The following is a 20,557-nucleotide window of genomic DNA, read 5'->3' on the forward strand; positions in this document are numbered from 1 at the left end:
ATCAATTTATAATTAAAAGACATAATGGAGTTTGAGATTCCTCAAACAGAATGTGAAAAGGAAAAAGGGTATGGTGGGTTATTAGATTGCAGTATACCAAATGGGTTTGAAAATGATTGTAAGTTATCAGATATAAAAAAAATCACATCATCAATAATTAAAGAAGCATCATTAGACCCTCTTATTTTATACTCAGAACCAAAAAAATATGGATATTTACATTTAGCAGCACAAAAAAAAGTATTATCAAATTCTATTTGTCAAATTGCGATTTCATTAGTTAAATATAACCTTGAATCTTTAAATTCAGACCAATGTAAACAATATAGAAGTACTTTAAAAATGATTATTTATCTAGAAAGTCTTATTGACATTGATCAACTTGTTATTAAGAGTGTCATTGATGTTTTACAATTACCATTTGATAGTATTTTTACATCACCTGATACATTCTTTTTAGATACAATAAGGCAAATAGCAACAAAGGGAATAAAAACAATTGACAGTGAATTTTTAAATAAAGTCTTTATTCAACTAACAAACCTTAATCATATAGAAGGGATTGTTACTGGACTTATACAATTATTAAGTGAAGATAATGATATTGTTAAAATTGCTAACTCCATTCTTCGTAATAATAGTCCAGTATTACAAAAATTTCTTAGACAATTACTTTCTATTGATACCATAAATCCAAAATTACTAAAAAGTATTTCTATCTTATTTCCTTTACTACCTGAGTTAGTTCCTGAAAGTAAATTAAAATTACCGAGTATTCTTCATTGTTTATTAGATCAACAAGAACATATACTTCGTAATGCTGTAATTGAGTGTTATGCTAATATTCTTCTTGATACCCCAAATGATCAGTTATATGATTGTCTTACTGAAAGATTTCATGACATTAATTCATTTGTAAGAGTTAAAGTATTACAAATGTGGCAAATGCTTGTTGAACATAGATGTATCCCACTAGAACGATTTAATAAATTAACTTCTAGTGCTGTTGAACGTTTAAATGACAAGTCAACACCAGTAAGAAAAAATGCAATTTCATTATTACAGGCAATGTTAGTATTTAATCCATATTCAGTTATATTAAGAAGAGACCTTTTTGAATCGAAGTTACAAGAAACTGCTGAAATGTTAAAAGAAAATGTAAAGGAAGAAAGCAAAGATGACAGTGAAGAAGAAGAACAAGAATTTACTGTTCCAGTTAATAAAATTTTAGAGTTATTTGAAGGAACTGGATTTCAACATGTTGCAGATACTGAATTACTTGAAGCTAAAAAACAAGAAGTTTTAAAAAATTTTATTGAATGGTTAAAAAATTCAATTGAATTTATTAGTGTATTTGAAGAGGCTGTTGATTCTGTTGAAAGAATATTGGAATCAACATCAGTGTTAGATCTTAAAGAAGCAATTAAATTCTTTGGAAGTATTTGTCAATACAAAATACCTAAAGGAGCAAGAGCATTAAAGAAAACACTAGAATTATTATTTTCTAAAGAAGTTGATGTTCAAAATGTCATTGTTGAAGCAGTTTCTAAAGCTCTATGTGAAGAATCTCCACAAAATACTGTAAATAATCTATTAATTATGACAAATGGATCAAATATTGGAGAAGAATTATGTATTAAGAAATTAGTTGAATTGCTTATTCAAAAGAAAGTTATTGGACCAACAGAAATTGATTATTTATGGGCATATATGGCTGGTAAATTACCAAGTGGAGGAGATATGGAAGCACTTACTGCATTAACACTATTATCTTTTATTGGAGCTGCAAAACCATCATTAATATTAAACAAAATATCATTATTAAATTCAATTTGCTTCAAAAAAGGACAACTTCCTACATTTATATATAGAGGATGTCAAGTTTTATATCAATTATATGATGAAAAGAATGAGTTAGAAAAGATTAGTGCAAATGATCCAACTATAATTCAAATAATGGATTGTCTTGATGAAACAATGGGGTCAAACACGTGGATTGCTTTATGCCAATTAGTTCTTGACCTTGTTTATAAAGCAGTTGATAATCCAAATGAAATAGGGAAAGAAATTATTTTAAGAAGAGTTGCTGAAGTTGGAAAAAGTTCTAAAGTATCAAACGTTAGTAAATTATTGTCTGCTGTTGGAGGAGTAGCAAGAAAACAAGGAGAGATATATGAAAAAATGAAAGAAGGTGTTGTAGATGAAGTTGAGAAAAAAAAAGGAAAGAAGGGAAAACGAATTAGTGTTGCGTGTGAAAATAAAATTCATGAAGTTGTTGGTGAAGTGTTAGAAGATGGGTTATTAGGAGAGTTTGTACCAATTATAAATGATTATTGCAAAGACATTATTGAAGGAAAATATAATGAAGATAATTTCTTAACATTCCGAGCTGTTGTAGTTAACTCTTTATGTTCTTTTATGATGGTTAGTCAACATTATTGTGAAGAACATCTTCAAGAATTATTTACTATATTAGAAAATACACAAGATGAATGTGTTAGAAGTAATATTGTTTATTATGTTGGAGACTTTGCATGTAGATATCCAAATCTGTTAGAAGGATGGATTAAATATCTTTATGGGCGTTTAAAAGATCCAAGTGCATTAGTTAGGAGAAGTGCAGTTATTGTATTAAGTGAATTAATATTTCATGATATTATTAAGGTAAAAGGGTCAATATATTTGATGGGACTTGCACTTGTTGATGATGAAGAAAGAGTTAGAGATTTGGCTCATACATTTTTCCAAGAATATTCGTCAAAAACAAATGCCATTTATAATGTTCTTCCTGACCTTATTTCATCACTTGGAAATGAGGATATTAGTAGAGAACATTTTAGATATATTATTAAATACGTCTTTTCATTTATTTCAAAAGATAAACAACATGAACAATTAATGAATAAATTATGTTCAAGATTTACTATGAATGAACAAACACCAAAACAATGGGAATATACTGCTTATTGTTTATCTCTCTTATCATATAATGAAAAAACATTAAAAAAATTAATAAACTCTGTAAAAATTTTTGGAAATAAATTACATATTACAGAAGTTAAAGAAGCTTTCATATCTTTATGCCAACGACTAAGGAAGTTTGCTAAACCAGAAATGAAAGTGTTAATTGAAGGGTTTGAAAAAATAATCATCAAAGAAGGAGGTGAAGATGAACTTAATGAAAAAGAAGAAGAAAATAATAATCAAGAAATGTCAGAAGAACAAAGTTATGATGAATGATAAAAACTATTTTTTATTTTTCTTCTTTTTAATTTGAAATATAAGAACTATTGAGTTATTTAAAAGAAAACTTAGAATTTATGTAGATTAAGATGAAAGCTAATGAACTTATTCAAAGAATTATTACATTAGAAAATAAAGATAAAGCAAAAATATTACAAAGGTTTTTCAAAACTAGAAAAGGTGAATATGGTGAAGGAGACCTTTTTCTAGGAGTTTCCTTACCATTAATCAGAAAAGAAACAAAAGTATTTTTAAATACTTATGTTCAACGAAAAAAATTGATTGAAGGAAAGACAATAAATGAAGTATTGAATGAAGTAAAAGATTTATTAAATAATAAATATCATGAAATTCGAGTATCAGGTTGTGTCATTCTTGTTGAATTATATCCAATTGATGAAGAAGCTGTTTATAAATTTTATCTCACTCAAACAGAACATTTAAATAATTGGGATTTAGTTGATATAACGTGTTATAAAATTCTTGGAAAATACTTGTTAAAAAAGGAAAAGGATATTCTTTACATATTAGCTCAAAGTAAATCTTTATGGGAAAGAAGAATTTCAATGGTCACAACAATGGCATTCATTAAAAATGGACAATTTGAAGATGCATTAAAAATTTGTGATATTCTTAAATCAGATCCTCATGACTTAATACATAAAGCATGTGGATGGATGTTAAAAGAAATAGGAAAGAAAAATAAAAAGCAACTAATAACTTATCTTAATCAAAATGTAACAACACTACATCCAGTAACACGAAATTATGCATGTGAACATTTATCTAATGAATTAAAACAAAAATATAAAGAACTTGCTAAACAAAAATAATTCAGTTATTTCTTCTTCTTATCCTTTTATGGTTTTATTCCAAATGATAACGAGTTAAATCAACACAATGACAAAAAATTACAAGTCCTAGTAGTAAAATAGTAAAGGATGCTGTACTAATGCAAACAACAAATATTCCAATCCATCCAGAAACACCCCATTCATCATCTTCATCATCACTTCCACCTTTTAAAGTTTCAGCAACAACACACATAATTTGACAAAAAATAAACAAAATTGCCAAAAGTTTTATTCCCATGTTAATTGGAATTGAAATTATTAGTTTGAAAGAAGTAAAATTCTTTGATTATTACTAATAGTAAATTTGTTATTTTTTTTTTTTTACTAACCACAACCAAAAGTCTTGAAGTAAAAAAAAATGAACAATTCCAATTTAATCAGTTTGCTTTACATGGAAGAGAGAAGAGCAGTTGAATGTTTTTCCTGTTAGATCAGATTGGACTTGTTTTATTAGAACAAATTTTTGTTTATCTGATAAAATCTCTTTCTTTTCCATTTTTAAAGTAGATTCTTGTAACTTACGATACTTTAATTTAGAGATAGACATAATACCAAAGTTAGTTTGCGTTGCAATAAAAGATAAGAGGTCAGAACACTCTAATAAATCAGCTTCTGAGATAACAACAATATATTCATAATTTTCGTCCATAATAAATTCTTTCAACTGTTCAGAAAATAGCCGTTGTGGATAAATATCAATTGTTTTAAAGATATTTGGGTATGTGTTAGAGAATGTTTTCATTGCTGAGTTAGCAAAGAACCCTGATGCAATTGTTTGAGTTGACCTATTTGGTATACCGTCTGTATAACATAATGCAAGGTTTGATTCTTTAATTAATTCTTGTTTTCTTGCCTCATCTAAAGCTATATTATCACTGCATTTGAAGAATAAGAATAATGGTGGTGCTTCAGGACTTATTTTAGATGAATTAATCCTTTCAATCCCTGAAAAAGAAAAATACCTGACACAATTTTTGAATGGTTCTAATAATTCCCATGGAATAATATTTAGTGTTGGACTAACAATTAATTTATTTGCTCGGCGTTCTTTAAAGAGATCTAAAGAATTAAATATTTCTTCCATTTTAGATTTAACTTGTGAAATAGAATCACATGGTTGAGGACGAGTTCTATCAATATTATAAGCAAAATAATTCATTAAAAATCCATCCATTGTAATTGTTTGTCGTTTAACAATATTTTGTAAATTAACAATTGCAGGTCGTTTTATTAAATATAATGTAAATGGTTTTTGTGGATATTCTTTTAAATGACCATTGAATTGAGTTTCTTTCAATTGACTTGGACTAAGTAATGACAATATAGTGGATTCTTCATTAAGCATTTCTGTTGGTTTATTAGTTCTTGAGAGACATAAAGCATTTATAAAATTGAATCCTTTCTTTTTCTTCATCATCCGAATAATTTCTTTGTTAAATTCTTTTTCACATCCAACCATCTTACATTTTCCTTTACTAATTTTTAGACTTCCAAATGTTGATTTTTTGATTTTTGTTTCATTTTCCATATCATGTGACAATGCAAGTAATAACTGTGAAATGGTTATTGTTGGTGAAACAATATAATATACTGACCCTTTTTTAATTGTAATTTTTATTGCAATCATTGTAATAGTTGTTTGTATTGGAGATAATACACCAAATTGACATACACATGTTTCTCCAGAACTATGATAAAAAATAATTGATCCACATAATTGTAATATTAAAAATACATGTTCAGATTTAAACTGAGCAGTTGAAGCAGCAATCGTTTGAGTTGTAGTAGTGGTTTGTTGTCTAAAAATAGGGAGTATTTCAAATGAAGGTTCAGGTTGTCTAACAGTTCCTAATTGAGGAATAACAAATGAATAATTAAAATGACTTTCTTTAACCATTTCTAATATATTTTTAATTAATTCTTTATTAGAATCAATTAAACCATTTTTAGTTATTCTCGAATTTGAATATCGTTCTACATTATATTTAATTGCTACGATTTTAGAATAAAGTAATTGTGAGTATAAAGAAAGTGCATGAGTTGCATATGCCTCATACATAGCTAGTGTTGGATTAATTCTATTACACATTTTAATTAATAACACTCTTAATAAATCTGTTTCATCAATACAATCTAATTGAAGTTTTTTATTAACTGTGTCACAAAATGATCGTGTTTGATTTAAATTCTCCCAGAAATCAATAAATTCATTATTTCTTCTTCTAATTCTTAATGTTGCATATTGAAGCATTAAATAAGTATCTATTATAACAAAATTAGCATTAATAGTATTTTTTCCAAATAAAATCATTAACCGTACAACTCTTCCTAAAATTTCATACATAGTAAATACATAATGAGCAGGTACATTCGGTCCAATATCTCTTGGACCATCAAAAAACATTGTATATAATGTTTGGACAGCTAGTTGAAGATGTGAATATGACTCTTGTCTTTTGTCTCTTAGAAACTGTATTTCTGCCATAGTAACATATGCAGGAATAATATGCCATATATCAAACATTTGTGAATATGTTTTTAATGCTTCATAAGCATATTTTCTCGCACCTTCAGCATCAATAATAAAATCTTTTGGAGAAACACTTGTTTTAATTTTTACAACACTCCATTTCTTTAAGAATGAGCTACCTTCAAAATATGTTAAATTGAGTGTTGAAGCAAAACAATATCCAGCAGAGTCATTTGGCGTACGTAATAAAAATTGAGTTTTTGTTGATGCAATAACTAATTGAGTTTTAGCTAATCTCCCATCATCCGCCAATAATGTATAAATATCATATGATTTTTGAAATGACAGTAATGCTTCTTGAACAACTTCCCAATCTCCATTGAATAATGTTGGTTCAATTAGTTTAATTGGTACTTTTTCTCCATTTTCATCTGAAAGGAAAGAAGTTAAAAATTTGTTTATTCCATCATCATCCCTAAGATAAGATGGATATGTTTGAACAGGATTAGATAATATCTTTCTTAAAACATTTCCTCGTTTAAAGAATAAAGAACCTAATAACCTATAGTCTGTATTATCGCATAAGGTTAATGAAAAGTCTATCATTGACATAGCTCTATGATATTGTTCTGCATTAACATAACACATTGCTATAATTGAAAACACATTAACAGCAACTTCTGTTCTCTGTTTTTTATTGACTAATTCAAACTCAAATAAATGAACATCTTCTAAAGTTTTCAAACAATCATCACACCATCCTCGTTTAGCATACATTTTTGCAAGAATCACTTTTAATTCTACTTCTTTTGATCTTGGAATATTAAGTTTATTAAAGAAATTGATTGTTGTTTGAACTCTTTTATCATCTCCAACATGAAGAAATATTTCTGCCAATCTTTGCATATTTTGATGATAAATTGGTAATGATTTAATATTTGTTGTTTCTAAATGTTTTTGAGAAACAAATCTAAGAGCCAGTAATTGAAAAGCACTATCATATAAACCAATTGAAATATATATTTCTGCTAATACCCCAACAATATAAAGAAATTCATTATATTTTTCTTCTTTATAATAAATTTCAATTAACCATTTATACATATTAATAGCTTTAGTTTCTTCTCCAATATGTGTAGCAATATCTGCAATTGTTTTAACTGTCATTTGAATGTCAATATAAAGAACATATGGTGCAACAAAGAATACTGTATCTATTAATGATTTACAATATTCAGTTTTATGATTTAATGTAGAAACTTGTAATAATTTAATACATACTTTAATTCCTAAAGGAGTTAAGAATAATGAAAGATACCATGACTGTCTTAATATATAAAAAGAATCAAATAATAAAGATTCTGATGTTTTAGAATCTTCAAAAAAATTAAAAATAATTCCAAGTACTAAAGCCACTCTAGCTTTAAAGAAGTTTATTTCCATTTTTTTATAATACTCAACTAAACGATTTTTTTGTTCATTCAGAAATTTTTTATCTACATCTAGAAGTTGATCATCAACAGTAATTTTTGTATATGTTACTGAAGAATACCCTAATTCAATCAAAATAGCTTCACATAATATCCATGAATTATAAATAATTGTTAATTCATCATCATTTTTCTCTTTTAAACCATCTAATTCACTATCAATTTGTTCAAAATATTCATCATCTCTCCAATTCCCAACTACTCCTTTATTCATTCTTACATGAAATTGATATCCTTTTCTTATTATTTTTAGTAGCTTAGATCCATAGCCAGTAAAAAATGTATTTCCAATCTCTTTTAAATATTTATCTCCAAACGAATAACATACACAAATAATTTGTAACATTTCAATAATATTAATATTATTTAAATCAATACACTGTCTTAATAATTCACTTCTAACAAATCCTATTGCCATATCATCACTTTGTTCAATTTTCTTTTTTAATGAATAACCACTCGATTTAAAAGCAACACTAACTAATGTTTTTATATCTTTTTTCTTTTGTAATATTTCCATTAAATTATCATTTAATCCTTCATCAACAGGAAGATCTATAATATTCCATAATGTGTTTTCTTTAATTTCTTTAGTTGTTTCTTCAATATATTGTTGTAATTGAGGTGCTTGAAATTTAGTTGTTAGTCTCTCATCATAAAATTTCATGGGAAGACCATAACCTACTGTTTGTACACTTTGATTATTAATAATTTCAAGTAATCTACAATTCTCTGGTGGATTTTCTTCCATAATTTCTTCTTGAAATGAGTCAAATACACTTAATGTAGGAACATTTGTTTGTGGTGTAATACCAAATTCTGCATCCCAATCTTCTTCTTCAATCACTTGATCTTCTTTACTATTCTTTTTTTCTTTTTCTTTCTCATGTTTATTATGAAGTTCAATATATTTATTCATAAATTCAGTTGTTTTTATTGAACCAAACAACAAAGATATTTTCTGAACTTTACTGAAAAGAACATCAGTAATCCCTTCACAAGTACATTCAAAATACTCTAATTCATATGATAATATTGCTGATAATTCTCCAATAATCTTCCATGGATAAATATATTGTGGTGGTTTAGTAAATGGATGTAATGGATATAAATAACATGATAAAGCCTCTATTAATCGATTTACTTTCGGAGTAAATGAATCATCATCTTTATTTAATTCATAAACATCACAATTTAATCTAGCTGATAGTCTTGAAAAACATGCATCATTAGGTGGATCTAATATTGTTGAATACATAGTATAAGCTAATTCTAACATTTGATTACATTTACTTTTATCTCCAATTTTTTTATAAATTATATAGGATTGATAAAACACTCTTAATTTAAAAAGATCACTTACAGGTAATGTAGGTTTTAAGCATTCATTAATTATAGGTAAATATAACTTTTCTGCATTTATATAATCTTGTTTCATTCCATATTCATTTGCTTTTTCCCATCGGGATACTATTTCTTTAACAATGGGATTATCAATATTTTCTATACAAAGATCAGTATATCCATCAAACTCTTCTTCTTTATAAAAACTGAGTGTAACTTCAGGAAAATGATCAACAAGGTCTTTAACTTGTTTTAAAAATGGAAGTTTCATCATAATTAGAGTTGTATTAGGAATAGAAATACTTTGGAATGATTCATTTTCACCTAATGAAAAATCATCATCCCAAACTTCATCAGTTGTTACACTTATTTTTTTAACTTCTATAGGTTTTTTTTCACCTACTTCTATTGGAGTTTCACCAAAATCATCTCCCCATTCATCTTTATTATTTCCACCTAATTCATCAGCAAAATCATTATCCCAATTTTCAGGTGTATCTGATTTTTTTATTAATGGTTTTTCACTTGTCAGTCTTTTCTTTCGGGGTGTTATTTTTTTTTCTTTTTTATCATTTATAAAAATATCATCCCAATTATCTTCTCCAACTAATGCAGATGGCTTTTTTTCATTGATTTTTTTTCTTGGGGAAACAATTATATCAAAACCTTCATTACAATTCTCTTCTTTATCTTTTCCTTTTGTTTTTAATGTGGGTATTTTTATTTTTTTCCCATCTTTCTTCTCTTTATCTATTAAGATTGATCTTCTTTTTCCATTTAATTTCTTTCTTGAAGACTTCTTTTCTTCTTTTGCTAATTCTTGTAGTCCAGAAAATCCTTCATCTGAATTTTCATTCTTTCCATTTCCAAAATCATCATCCCAACTCTCATTATTCCCTACCTTAGAATATTCATTTGTCTTTTTTTGAAGAAAATTATTTAATGGTTTTACACTAATCTTCGTTTTATTTTCACCTTCTTCTGGAATAATAAAATCATCCCCCCAATCGTCATTATCTTTCGTTTGTACAGTTTTGCTTTCAGAATTTTTCATTGAGTTTGTTGGTGCTTCCTTTGGCATTGACATAACCATCTTTTCTCCTGTTTTTATTTCTCCAAAATCATCATCCCAACATTCTTCGTTTGTATTATTATTACTTTGTATTTTCATTTCATGACCTTTGTCACTTATTTCGAAGTCATCATCCCAATTTTCCTCGTCTAACTTATCAAAAGTATGATTGGAGTGCGACATCTCCTTTTTATCTTTTCTTGTTTTTTCTCTAAAAATATTTTTTTTATTTTTATTTTTAATTTATTTAAACCAAAAAAAAAACACAAAAAAAAGTATATTCAAAATTGTTATTAAAAATTCTTTCTTTTTAATTTTATTCTTGGGTATTTGACATGTATGTTTCAATGGAAATGTAGTAAATTAAATAAAAAAAACGAAAACTCAATTTTATTATTATCTAAAAGCACTAAAATGGAAGGGAAGAAGAAATTTTTCAGAAAACCATTGACAAGTGCTCAAATTAATGTACTAAAAAAACAAGAAGAACCCGCATGTGATTTAGTATTGGAAATTATGAGTAAAACCGAATTTGGATGTCATCAAAGAAAATTACCAAAAGAAATAGTTAAAGCAATGGAAGGAATGAGAGGGTTTCATAAAGACAATGGATTTTTTTTACCACTAAGACATTATCATAACATTGTATCACAACTTAAAAATATGGGATTTTCTATGAAAGAGATTCCTAATGAAGTATTACAATATTTTCAAGATGAGATTGAAGGAATAGATACATCACCACAAGAAGTGGTAGATATGTCTCGAATTGGTGAACAACTTTTATTCAAATTAAAACCATTTCAAGTTCAAGGTGTTGAATTTGGTATTCGACATAATGGAAGATGTCTTATTGCTGATGAAATGGGATTAGGTAAAACACTACAAGCTATTTCAATTGCTCAGTACTATAAAACAGATTGGCCATTATTGGTTATTTGTCCATCTTCATTAAGAACTAATTGGAAAAATGAAATTGTGACTAATTGCAAATGTTATGATGATGTTGTTGTAATGTTTAGTTCAAAAGACCTTAATAAACCATGGGGAAAAGTGACAATTGTTTCTTATGAAATAGCAGCAAAACACGCACAAGAAATACTTGATAAGCAATTTAAAATTGTTATTGCAGATGAATGTCATTACTTAAAAAATTCTCAGTCAAAAAGGTGTCGTGAGTTATTACCAGTATTAGTTAATGCTGAACATACAATTTTATTAAGTGGAACTGCATTACTTTCAAGACCAAGTGAATTATATCCTCAAATGCAAGCTCTTAGATTTCCAATATTTTCATCTTTTCATAATTTTGGAATTAGGTATTGTAATGCAAAAGTTACACAATTTGGTTGGGATTATACTGGTAACTCACATCTTCCAGAACTTCATATCTTATTATCTAAATTTGTGATGATTAGAAGATTAAAAGAAGAAGTACTTTCTGAATTACCTGATAAAGAAAGAATGGAAGTAGTAATAGACATTTCACAAGAAGATATTATTAAAATGAAAGATTTAAGACTAGCAGCTGAAATTCAAAAAAAAAAGTTAGGTGATAAAGTAGAAAAGTTTACAAAACAAATTCAGTTTGTAGAGTTGTATAATATGACTTGTACTGCTAAACTTAAAGGAGTATGTTCATTTCTTGATAAAATGATTATAGAAGGGAAAAAATTATTGGTTTTTGGTCATCATCAAGAAATGCTTGATGGAATAGAAACTTATATTAAAGAAAATAACATTGAGTATATAAGAATTGACGGATCAACAAATGCTTCTTTAAGAGCAAAATATGTAGACCGATTTCAAAAAGAGAAAAGAATTAGAATTGCTATTCTCAGTGTTACTGCTGCAGGAACAGGAATTACTCTTCATAGTGCAGATACTGTTGTTTTTGCTGAATTATATTGGACACCAGGAGTATTAAGACAAGCAGAAGATAGAGTCCATAGAATTGGGCAAAAGAATGATGTGAGAATCTTTTACTTAATTGGAAAACAAACAGTAGATGATCTTATTTGGCCTTTACTTGAGAAGAAGTTAAAAATTTCAGGAGAAACTCTTGATGGGAAAGAAGTTGGACATGACACAAAAAAAGTTACAGTAAGTGTAGAAATAGAAAAAGAAGATAATAACGATAATATTGGAAGTAAAAATACCCCAATAACTATTGATTGTGATGATGATATCTTTATTGATGATGATAACTTACAAACAACTAAACCTATTGACTACGATAACAGTAGTGAATTATTAGAAGATGTTTTATTTGAAGAAAAACCAAGAAGAAAGACAAAAACAATTATTACTGAAGTTAATAATGAAGAAAAAAAGAAATCAGTTACCAAACGAATTAGTCAAGAAAGTGATGTATCTATCACTGGAATTAAAGAAGGAAACAATTATGGATTTCCCTGTTTGATTGGTTCAAGAAAGTTAAAAGAAGATAATGGAAAACCAATTGCGTTAATGAAACCCGAGCCTATGGGAAAAAGAAATAAAACAATTAATGACTTCTTCAAAGTAACAAAACCAATTCCAAAAGGTTTATTAACATTTGCTAATGAAGTTGATTATGGAAAAAAGAAGAAAATAGATGAAGAAAATAGTTTGTTGGATGATATTCCATCTTCAGTCTTTACCAGTTGTACTGAAGTAAATGAAAAGTCACAAGAAAAAGAAATAATACAAAGTGTAATGAATAATGTGTCCCAAGTGAGTGTAAAAAGAATGCCTTCATCTGTTAACTTCTTTTCATTTAATTCTACTTGTAAAAATGAAAATAAAAAAGATATTTTACTGGAAGAAGCAGATAAAACTATTCAAAAAAATGAAGAAGAAATAAAAAAGATAGAAGTTATAGAAATTGAAGATGACAAAAAACCAAAGCATTCACAAGAATTAATTGAAGCACAGAAATTAAATGAAACAATGAAACAACCAATAAATACTAAGAAAAAGGGAATTGTAATTAAATTAACTAAACATCAGAAAGAGGTATTTGATACAAAGATGGGAGGTTTTAATAAAAAAAATAAAGAAAGAAAAAGAAGTTTATCTCCATCACAAAGTTCAATAACCTCTTTCTTCAAAACAAGTGATGAAATACAAAAAAAAGAAAGTAAACCAGAAAAAACATCTCTACTTGTAACAACCACTAAGAAAAATAATGTTACAACAGAAGATGAATTTGAATTAGAACCAAATGAATTTGAAAAGAGTATGATTGGATTAGGAAATACAACTGGTAAAATGAAATATCATGCATTATTACCTAATAAATAATATGAAATATTTGTATCTTATTTTTATTACTCAAATCTCTTTGTACATTTTGTTTAATAAAAAAAAAAAGAAAAAATAAATCAAAAAACAGTCGAATTCAAAAAAATTAATGTTAATAGTAAATCCTTATTACTTATTTTGTTTCATTTGGTGTTGACTCAGCTGTTTTGACTTGATTTTTACGTGCATCTCTTGCTGCTATTTTATCTTCTTGTTTCTTTTTAAGTGCATTTTCATATTTGTGAATTAACTCTTCTTTAAAGGGATAGAGATGTGGAACTCCTGGTTCTTTCTTTAACTTCTTTCGTGCTTCTGGAAACTTTTTTGCTAACCTTCTCATCTTTTGGTTGTGTCTTCCAATCTTCTTCTCAATTGAGTGTTTCTTACTGAGTGTTTGTCGTTTGTTTCTGGGTTTTGATCTTGCCATCCTTTTTATGTCTCTAAGTTCTTTTCTGTTTATTTTAGGGTTTTTCCTTTTAGAATTTAATTGAATAATTTTTCCATACAATATAAAAATTAATAAATTAAATTCCAGAAAATATTGGTTTTTTCTATTCCACTTTGCTCGTGTAAGATTTATTTCATTCACTCTCCTTCTAGTTTTTCATGTTGTTCTTTTGTATTTCTTTATTTTCATCATTTTCTTTATTTTCATTATTTATTTGTCTTTGATATTTTTCATACTGTTTATAATCTATTCTTCATTGTTATTCTTATTGTTTTTATTCATTCTTCTAATTATTATCATTTTTATTAGATTTCTTTTTCGTTTAATTTATTCATTATTCTTATATTAGACAATTTCATTCATTTCTACTTTATTCATAATTGTTGAATTTGTCATTTATTATTTTATTTTGTTTATCTTCTATATAAATGTCTGAACTTTTATGAAATATTCCCATTTATTGATTATTTCATGATTCAAAACATTGAATAGTTCTTTATTTTCTCTTCTTCTTTTGTTTTTATTAATTTCATTTATTTTATTCTCCATTTTTTCTTTCATGGTATTTATTTTATATTTCATTTTAATTTTCTCATCACATCTTCATTTAAAATCATTATTCATTTGTACAAATCAAAATACAATCTTATTTAAAATAATAATAAGCAATTAATTAAGAATTAATAGAAATAGCTTCTATTCTTCCTGGCTCAGGGGAGACTAATCCCGTCCCTTCGTCTTTTTTTTCTATCAGTTTTACGGAGTATGTTTGATTGTGGTTGAAGCAGTATTCAATGACATCCTTCATGTTTTTTATTACAAGGTTTTTAATTTCTTTCTCGATGTCAATGTCAATTTTTAATTCTTTAATTAATTTATTACTTTCTTTATTCATTAATCCATTGATTGAGATTACTACTGGAATTATTTTGACATCTTTTATTTTTTCTATTTTCATTAGCATATTCTTTAATTCTTTATACTTATTTCTTTTCTTCCAATAGGCTCCATTAATATTGTGATCAGCCACAATAGTCATATCAAATAATAGACTAGTTTTATTCTTTTTATCTAATACATGTCTGGTCTTTTGTGGTATTGTCCATCACTTTTAGGCATTATTTGTTTGTTCCATATCATAGTAATGTCTTTATATTTGAACATTGTTTCATATGGTGGTTTTTATATTGATTATTTCCTGTATATTTTCTTATTAATCAATATTATAATGCCAATATTGTCATGTTTTTCCATTTGTGATTTTTTATGATAAATATAAGATAGTAGGATGTGTTTTATTGTTGTTATCTTGTCTTTACAAAGTGTGGAGTAGTTCAATCTTTCATTTTTCATTATTTTTGATTTTCTATACACACAAAATATTGCTCCATCCTGCATTTTAGTTAATTGGAGGAATGCATTCTTTTTAATATTGATGGACTTCCATGTTTTAACTGTAGTAGTTTTATCTACTCCTTTTGACTCGAACCATCTTCTGAAGTGTCCGCTTATTTGATGACACTTCCATTTTTTGATGTATTTGTCAATAATTTCTTTATTTCTATTACTACTTCTTTTTCTTTTTTCTTTTCAATAAATTCATTTATTATTTCTTCTATTTTTGTTTCTGGGATTTTATGACCTAGGGCTTTTTTAATTCTATTCCACATTCCTTTCTTACTGTACCATCTATCTAATATGTTATTTCTTATTTCACTTTCTCTGGTACAGTAGTACATCACTGTTCTAACTAATTCAATAACATATTCTTCATTTATATTTATTAATCCTTCATTTCTTCTAGAGGGACATACAACCTATCTTTGGAGTTTCACCAATGTATTTTGCATTTCTTAAATATTTTCTTATCTCAAAATCAATTTTATCTAGGTCAGTTATTTTCCAATTTACAACTGATGCTGAATATCTGAAGATAGGGATTACTTCCGTGTTTATTCTAGTAATATATCTTCTATTACTACATTCATCAGTGTTTATTTCTTCCATCTTCTTCATCATTTTTTCTTTGATGGTTTTACAATTGAAGGTGTCATCAATTTCGTCGGACTGCCATATTCCTAATTATTTATACAAGTCATCACCTTCAATTACATTGATGTTTTGCATTCCATTTGGTATTTCATTAATGTTTTTAATACCATTCATGATTTATTCACATTCATTTCAATATGTAACTTATTATTTCTTTAATTTCATTGTGGATTATTCCCATTTCTTCACTATTTTGTGTCACTATTCTCAAATCATCCATATATAAAGTGTGATTTGCTTTTGGGAATTTCTCTTCGATGATTTGAGAAATTACGTTCATCTGTATGATGAAGAGTAGATTTGATAAGGAATCACCTTGTAAAATTCCTCTATTTAATTTAATACATCATAGATATTCATTAAATTTATAACCGATGAATATCTTCCATCTAGTCATCATACTTTCAATTATGTTAATGATGACACCCTCTACATTAAAATATTTTAATGATTCAATTACCCATTCGTGGTTGACAGTGTCATATGCTTTCTTAATGTCATAATATAACTCCACATATTTTGGGTATTTTTCTTCTTTTTGCTGCTTCATCATATAACTATTAATTATTCCTTCTTTAGCAGCTAAAGACTGTAGCTTACATCCCAATTGATTTTTACTGATTTTCAATGATTCACAATTCATGTTAAGTCTTCTGTGAATCTTTTCTTTTAATATGGAGGTAAATACTTTCATAATTACGTTTGTACAACTGATAGGACGATAATTAGTGACGTCGTTCCTATCAATTTGTGGATTAATATTGCTCTTCCATTTACCATGTCTAATGGGATGTTTTCAGGGAAGTTCAACCATTCATTAAAGATATTGAGAATGGCTTCTCTTGATGATGACATCCTTTTCAAATAATACCCATATATAGTGTCTATTCCTGGTGTTTTCCAGTTATTTATTCTCATTATACTTAAATTTAATTCATTTATTGTTATTATGACACTATCATAATTGACATATCTTTCATTCCACGAGGTGATTTGTTTTATTTTCAATTCTCTTTATTTGATTTCACCTGTGTTTCATATAACGATTTCCAATATTCTAAAGTAATATCGTTATTTGGGTATATTTCATTTTTTATTTCTTCATTATTCTAATTTTCTTGTTAGAATCAAACATGATTTTATTTGTATTGATTCTGATTATTTCTTCCTTATTAAATTTAATTCTTTCTTTTATCATTGTCATCATATATTTTATGTATTTTATTCTTTCTATTGCTTCTTCATCATATTCTTTTAATTTCATGATGCACTTTATTCTGTACCATTTTCTTCCCTTGACCAAATCTTCTAGTCTATTAATTTTCTTTAGGATTTCTTTTATTTCATCAAATTTAACTCCTATTATTTTATTTTGGAGATAGAGGTGCATAACCATTGAAATCCTTTTCATATCATCTTGCAGATCCTGCATTCTGCTTCCTGACCATATCCATCTATTATTAATTTCCGTTATTAGTCGGTCAGCTTCTTTTCTTTGAAAGTAGTAATTAATGTTTGAACATTTTTCTACTTTCATTTCTTTTATTTTATTGATGAGAGTGTTAAGGTATTCTTCATCAATTTCAGTAGAGTTATTCTTTAATATGATGTTTTTTCTTTATTATTGAATCACACTCTACTCTTCCTTCTATTATATCATTTACTTTCAATTTAATGTACAGTTTAGTATATTCTTTTATTTTATGTGACATTTTAATATATTTAATATATTCATTTTCATTATTGACATTGATGTTTATTGCTTTTATTATACTTTCTATTTGTTCCCATCTTAATTTCTTATATAATTTCTTATTTAATCAATTAATTGCAAAACAATACAACACTTCATTTAAAATTCTATTTCTTTGTTTTGTTGTATTTCTTGTCTGATTATCATCTCTTGTTTTTTGACAATCAGTGCTTTGCTTTCCTCTTCGATTTCCACTATTGTCTTTTTCATAGGAGTAGTTTCGTTCATCTCCATTGTTCCTGATGATGCTTTCCTCAATATTGGTTGTGTATTTATCACAAGCGTCATAGTTTTCTTCTTCTCTAGTTCCTTCTGTGAGATAAAATTTTGAATATCATCTTGTTGTTTTGATATGACTTGTTTTTGTGCTTCATTTTCTTTTTGTGTGTTGTCTAATTCTTCTCATGTTCTTTCTGCAATCTCATGACTTTTAATTGAAATTTCTTGAATTACAGAGATTTGTTTTTCTTTATCTCTTATTTCACTCTTCAGCTTCTCAACTTTCTTCTCTAGTACTTCTGCTTTTTTCTCTAACACACTATTCTTCTTCTCCAGTATTTCACCTTTTTTCTTCAGCTCTTCTGTTTTCTCCTTTTGTTCATCATTTTCCTTCTGTAACTTCCCTTTAGTGGATTTTAGACTTCGAATGGTTTCTTCTTTGTTATTCATTTCCATGATTTTCCTTCTATCTCATTTATTTCACCTTGTAATTTTATATTTTCTTCTGTTAGTTTTTCATTTTCTTTCTTCTTTTCATTATAATTCGTTTGAACTTTCTTAATTTCTCTTTTCCTTTTTTCTATTTCTTTCTCAAATTCTTTTCTGACTATTTCTTTTGCGTTTTCTATCATTTATTCTGAGATGGCTTGTTCTTCTTCCTTTCTTTTTGCTTGATATCCTTTATTTTCTTCTTCTAATTTTTTAATTTGCTTTTGAAGTATTTTAATTTCTTCTTTTTCTCTATAATTTTCCTCTTCATTCTTTGTTTCTTCTTTGTTTTCTTCTTGTGTTTTTCTTTCTTTTTCTGTTTCATTTATTATTTTAGCCATTTTACATCTTTTTTTTTTGTAATTCTTTGATTGGGTTTCTACTTTTCATTTCTGTTTCGATTGCTTGGATGTCTTCTTCCCATCCTTTTGTTCTTTCCTTAAATTCTTCTTGCATTTCTTTCTAATTGCATATACTTCTTGAAGAATATCATACCATCTTTTCCTTTTACCTTCATATTTTTTGAGTATTTCTGAATATTCTCCTTTTTCCCATTTACTTGTTATTCCTTTTATTCTTTCATGTATCTCTTTTATTGTTAACCATGTATGTCTATTGTTTGTATATTCATTATTATTCCAGTATTTATCCTGTTTCTTATTCGTTCTTCTTTGTCTTTGTTGTTTTTAACCCCCTTTTCTCTTGGTATATCTTTTATCATAATCGTAATATCTTTTATTATAATTGTAATATCTTTTATTGTTGTTATTGGCATTTAACCTTGTATTTCTATGTCTTGTTTGGTTTTCTTTACAAGACATCAAGGCATTACTCCATAACAATGGCAATAAAATTTGTTGTATATCCTGCATTGGAAAAGAATCTCGATAAAAATGAATATTAAATAATTAAAACAAAAACAAGGAAATAGAATAATAAAACGGTATATGATAAGTATTTAAAATTAATCATGTTATTCTTATTATTCGTACATTTGATTAAAGAAATATAAAGAAATATACTATCATTACAAAAATAAATAAACAATGTTATATATAATTATAGAAATTGTTTTAAATAGTATATACAAATTTAATGTAAAAAATATAATAATTAAAAATGAATATTTAATTTAAACATTCAAAAACAAGAAATGTATTTTGAATATAATTAAATAATAAAGAAAAATGTAAAATGTTAAACATGAAACATTAAAAATATCATGGATAATATGAATGAAGAAATGAATAAAATAGTTAATTAAAAGTTGAAATAAATAAAAGATTAATCATTTAATTACTATATTAATTATTCGTGTTGATAGAATATATTTTATGTTAATTACAAATAATCTAAAATCAAATCAAATTGATAAAATGAAAGTATTATTAAATATAAAAATGAATATTATTAACATAATGTTTAAATAATATATTCTTCAAATAAATAGACCAACAGAAGAAAGAAGTGTTTTCAATATTTTATAATTACTTTTCTGTTTAATATAAGATTGTTATTACAAAGAGAATTGAAGTTCATAATTGAATTAGATTAATTTATTATTTAACTTTTTGTTGTATATTTTTTGAAAATAGAATAAAAATATTTAATTATAAACCAATTCTAATAATAAATATTTTTAAGTAATGGTATTTATTTTGTATATTTGTTTTCATTCTTTAGAGTTGTTATTCTGTTAACATTACTGTTATTTTTCCATCTTCATATTATTTAATTTTTGTGTTTGTTGTGGTTTTATATCTTCAATATTATCTTCATTATATAATTAATACATGTTACATTTAATTTTTCTGTTTTTTATTGTCTTTCTTATTGTT

General features: G+C 26.4%; 4 protein-coding genes across 4 annotated transcripts, besides 1 other annotated feature; 3 read left to right on the forward strand and 1 right to left on the reverse strand.

Moving 5' to 3' along the window:
• Nucleotides 1–24: 24 nt before the first annotated feature.
• EHI_141090 (HEAT repeat domain containing protein) lies at nucleotides 25–3,240 on the forward strand (the record flags this gene model as incomplete). Its single annotated transcript, XM_649505.1, has 1 exon — nucleotides 25–3,240. One exon carries the CDS (start codon nucleotides 25–27, stop codon nucleotides 3,238–3,240), a length of 3,216 nt encoding a protein of 1,071 aa, XP_654597.1.
• Nucleotides 3,241–3,332: 92 nt separating this feature from the next.
• Nucleotides 3,333–4,076, forward strand: EHI_141100 (uncharacterized protein; the record flags this gene model as incomplete). Its single annotated transcript, XM_649504.1, has 1 exon — nucleotides 3,333–4,076. One exon carries the CDS (start codon nucleotides 3,333–3,335, stop codon nucleotides 4,074–4,076), a length of 744 nt encoding a protein of 247 aa, XP_654596.1.
• A 394-nt stretch (nucleotides 4,077–4,470) lies between these two features.
• Nucleotides 4,471–10,656, reverse strand: EHI_141110 (uncharacterized protein; the record flags this gene model as incomplete). The annotated part of the gene is made up of 2 exons (XM_649502.2): nucleotides 4,471–7,988; nucleotides 8,034–10,656. 2 exons carry the CDS (start codon nucleotides 10,654–10,656, stop codon nucleotides 4,471–4,473), a joined length of 6,141 nt encoding a protein of 2,046 aa, XP_654594.2.
• Nucleotides 10,657–10,887: 231 nt separating this feature from the next.
• Nucleotides 10,888–13,758, forward strand: EHI_141120 (helicase, putative; the record flags this gene model as incomplete). Its single annotated transcript, XM_649501.2, has 1 exon — nucleotides 10,888–13,758. One exon carries the CDS (start codon nucleotides 10,888–10,890, stop codon nucleotides 13,756–13,758), a length of 2,871 nt encoding a protein of 956 aa, XP_654593.2.
• A 1,107-nt stretch (nucleotides 13,759–14,865) lies between these two features.
• Nucleotides 14,866–19,604: a repeat region.
• Nucleotides 19,605–20,557: the final 953 nt, after the last annotated feature.

This window comes from Entamoeba histolytica, genomic scaffold, assembly GCF_000208925.1.
Source record: "Entamoeba histolytica HM-1:IMSS scf_1104750518437 genomic scaffold, whole genome shotgun sequence".
NCBI lineage: Eukaryota > Evosea > Mastigamoebida > Endamoebidae > Entamoeba > Entamoeba histolytica.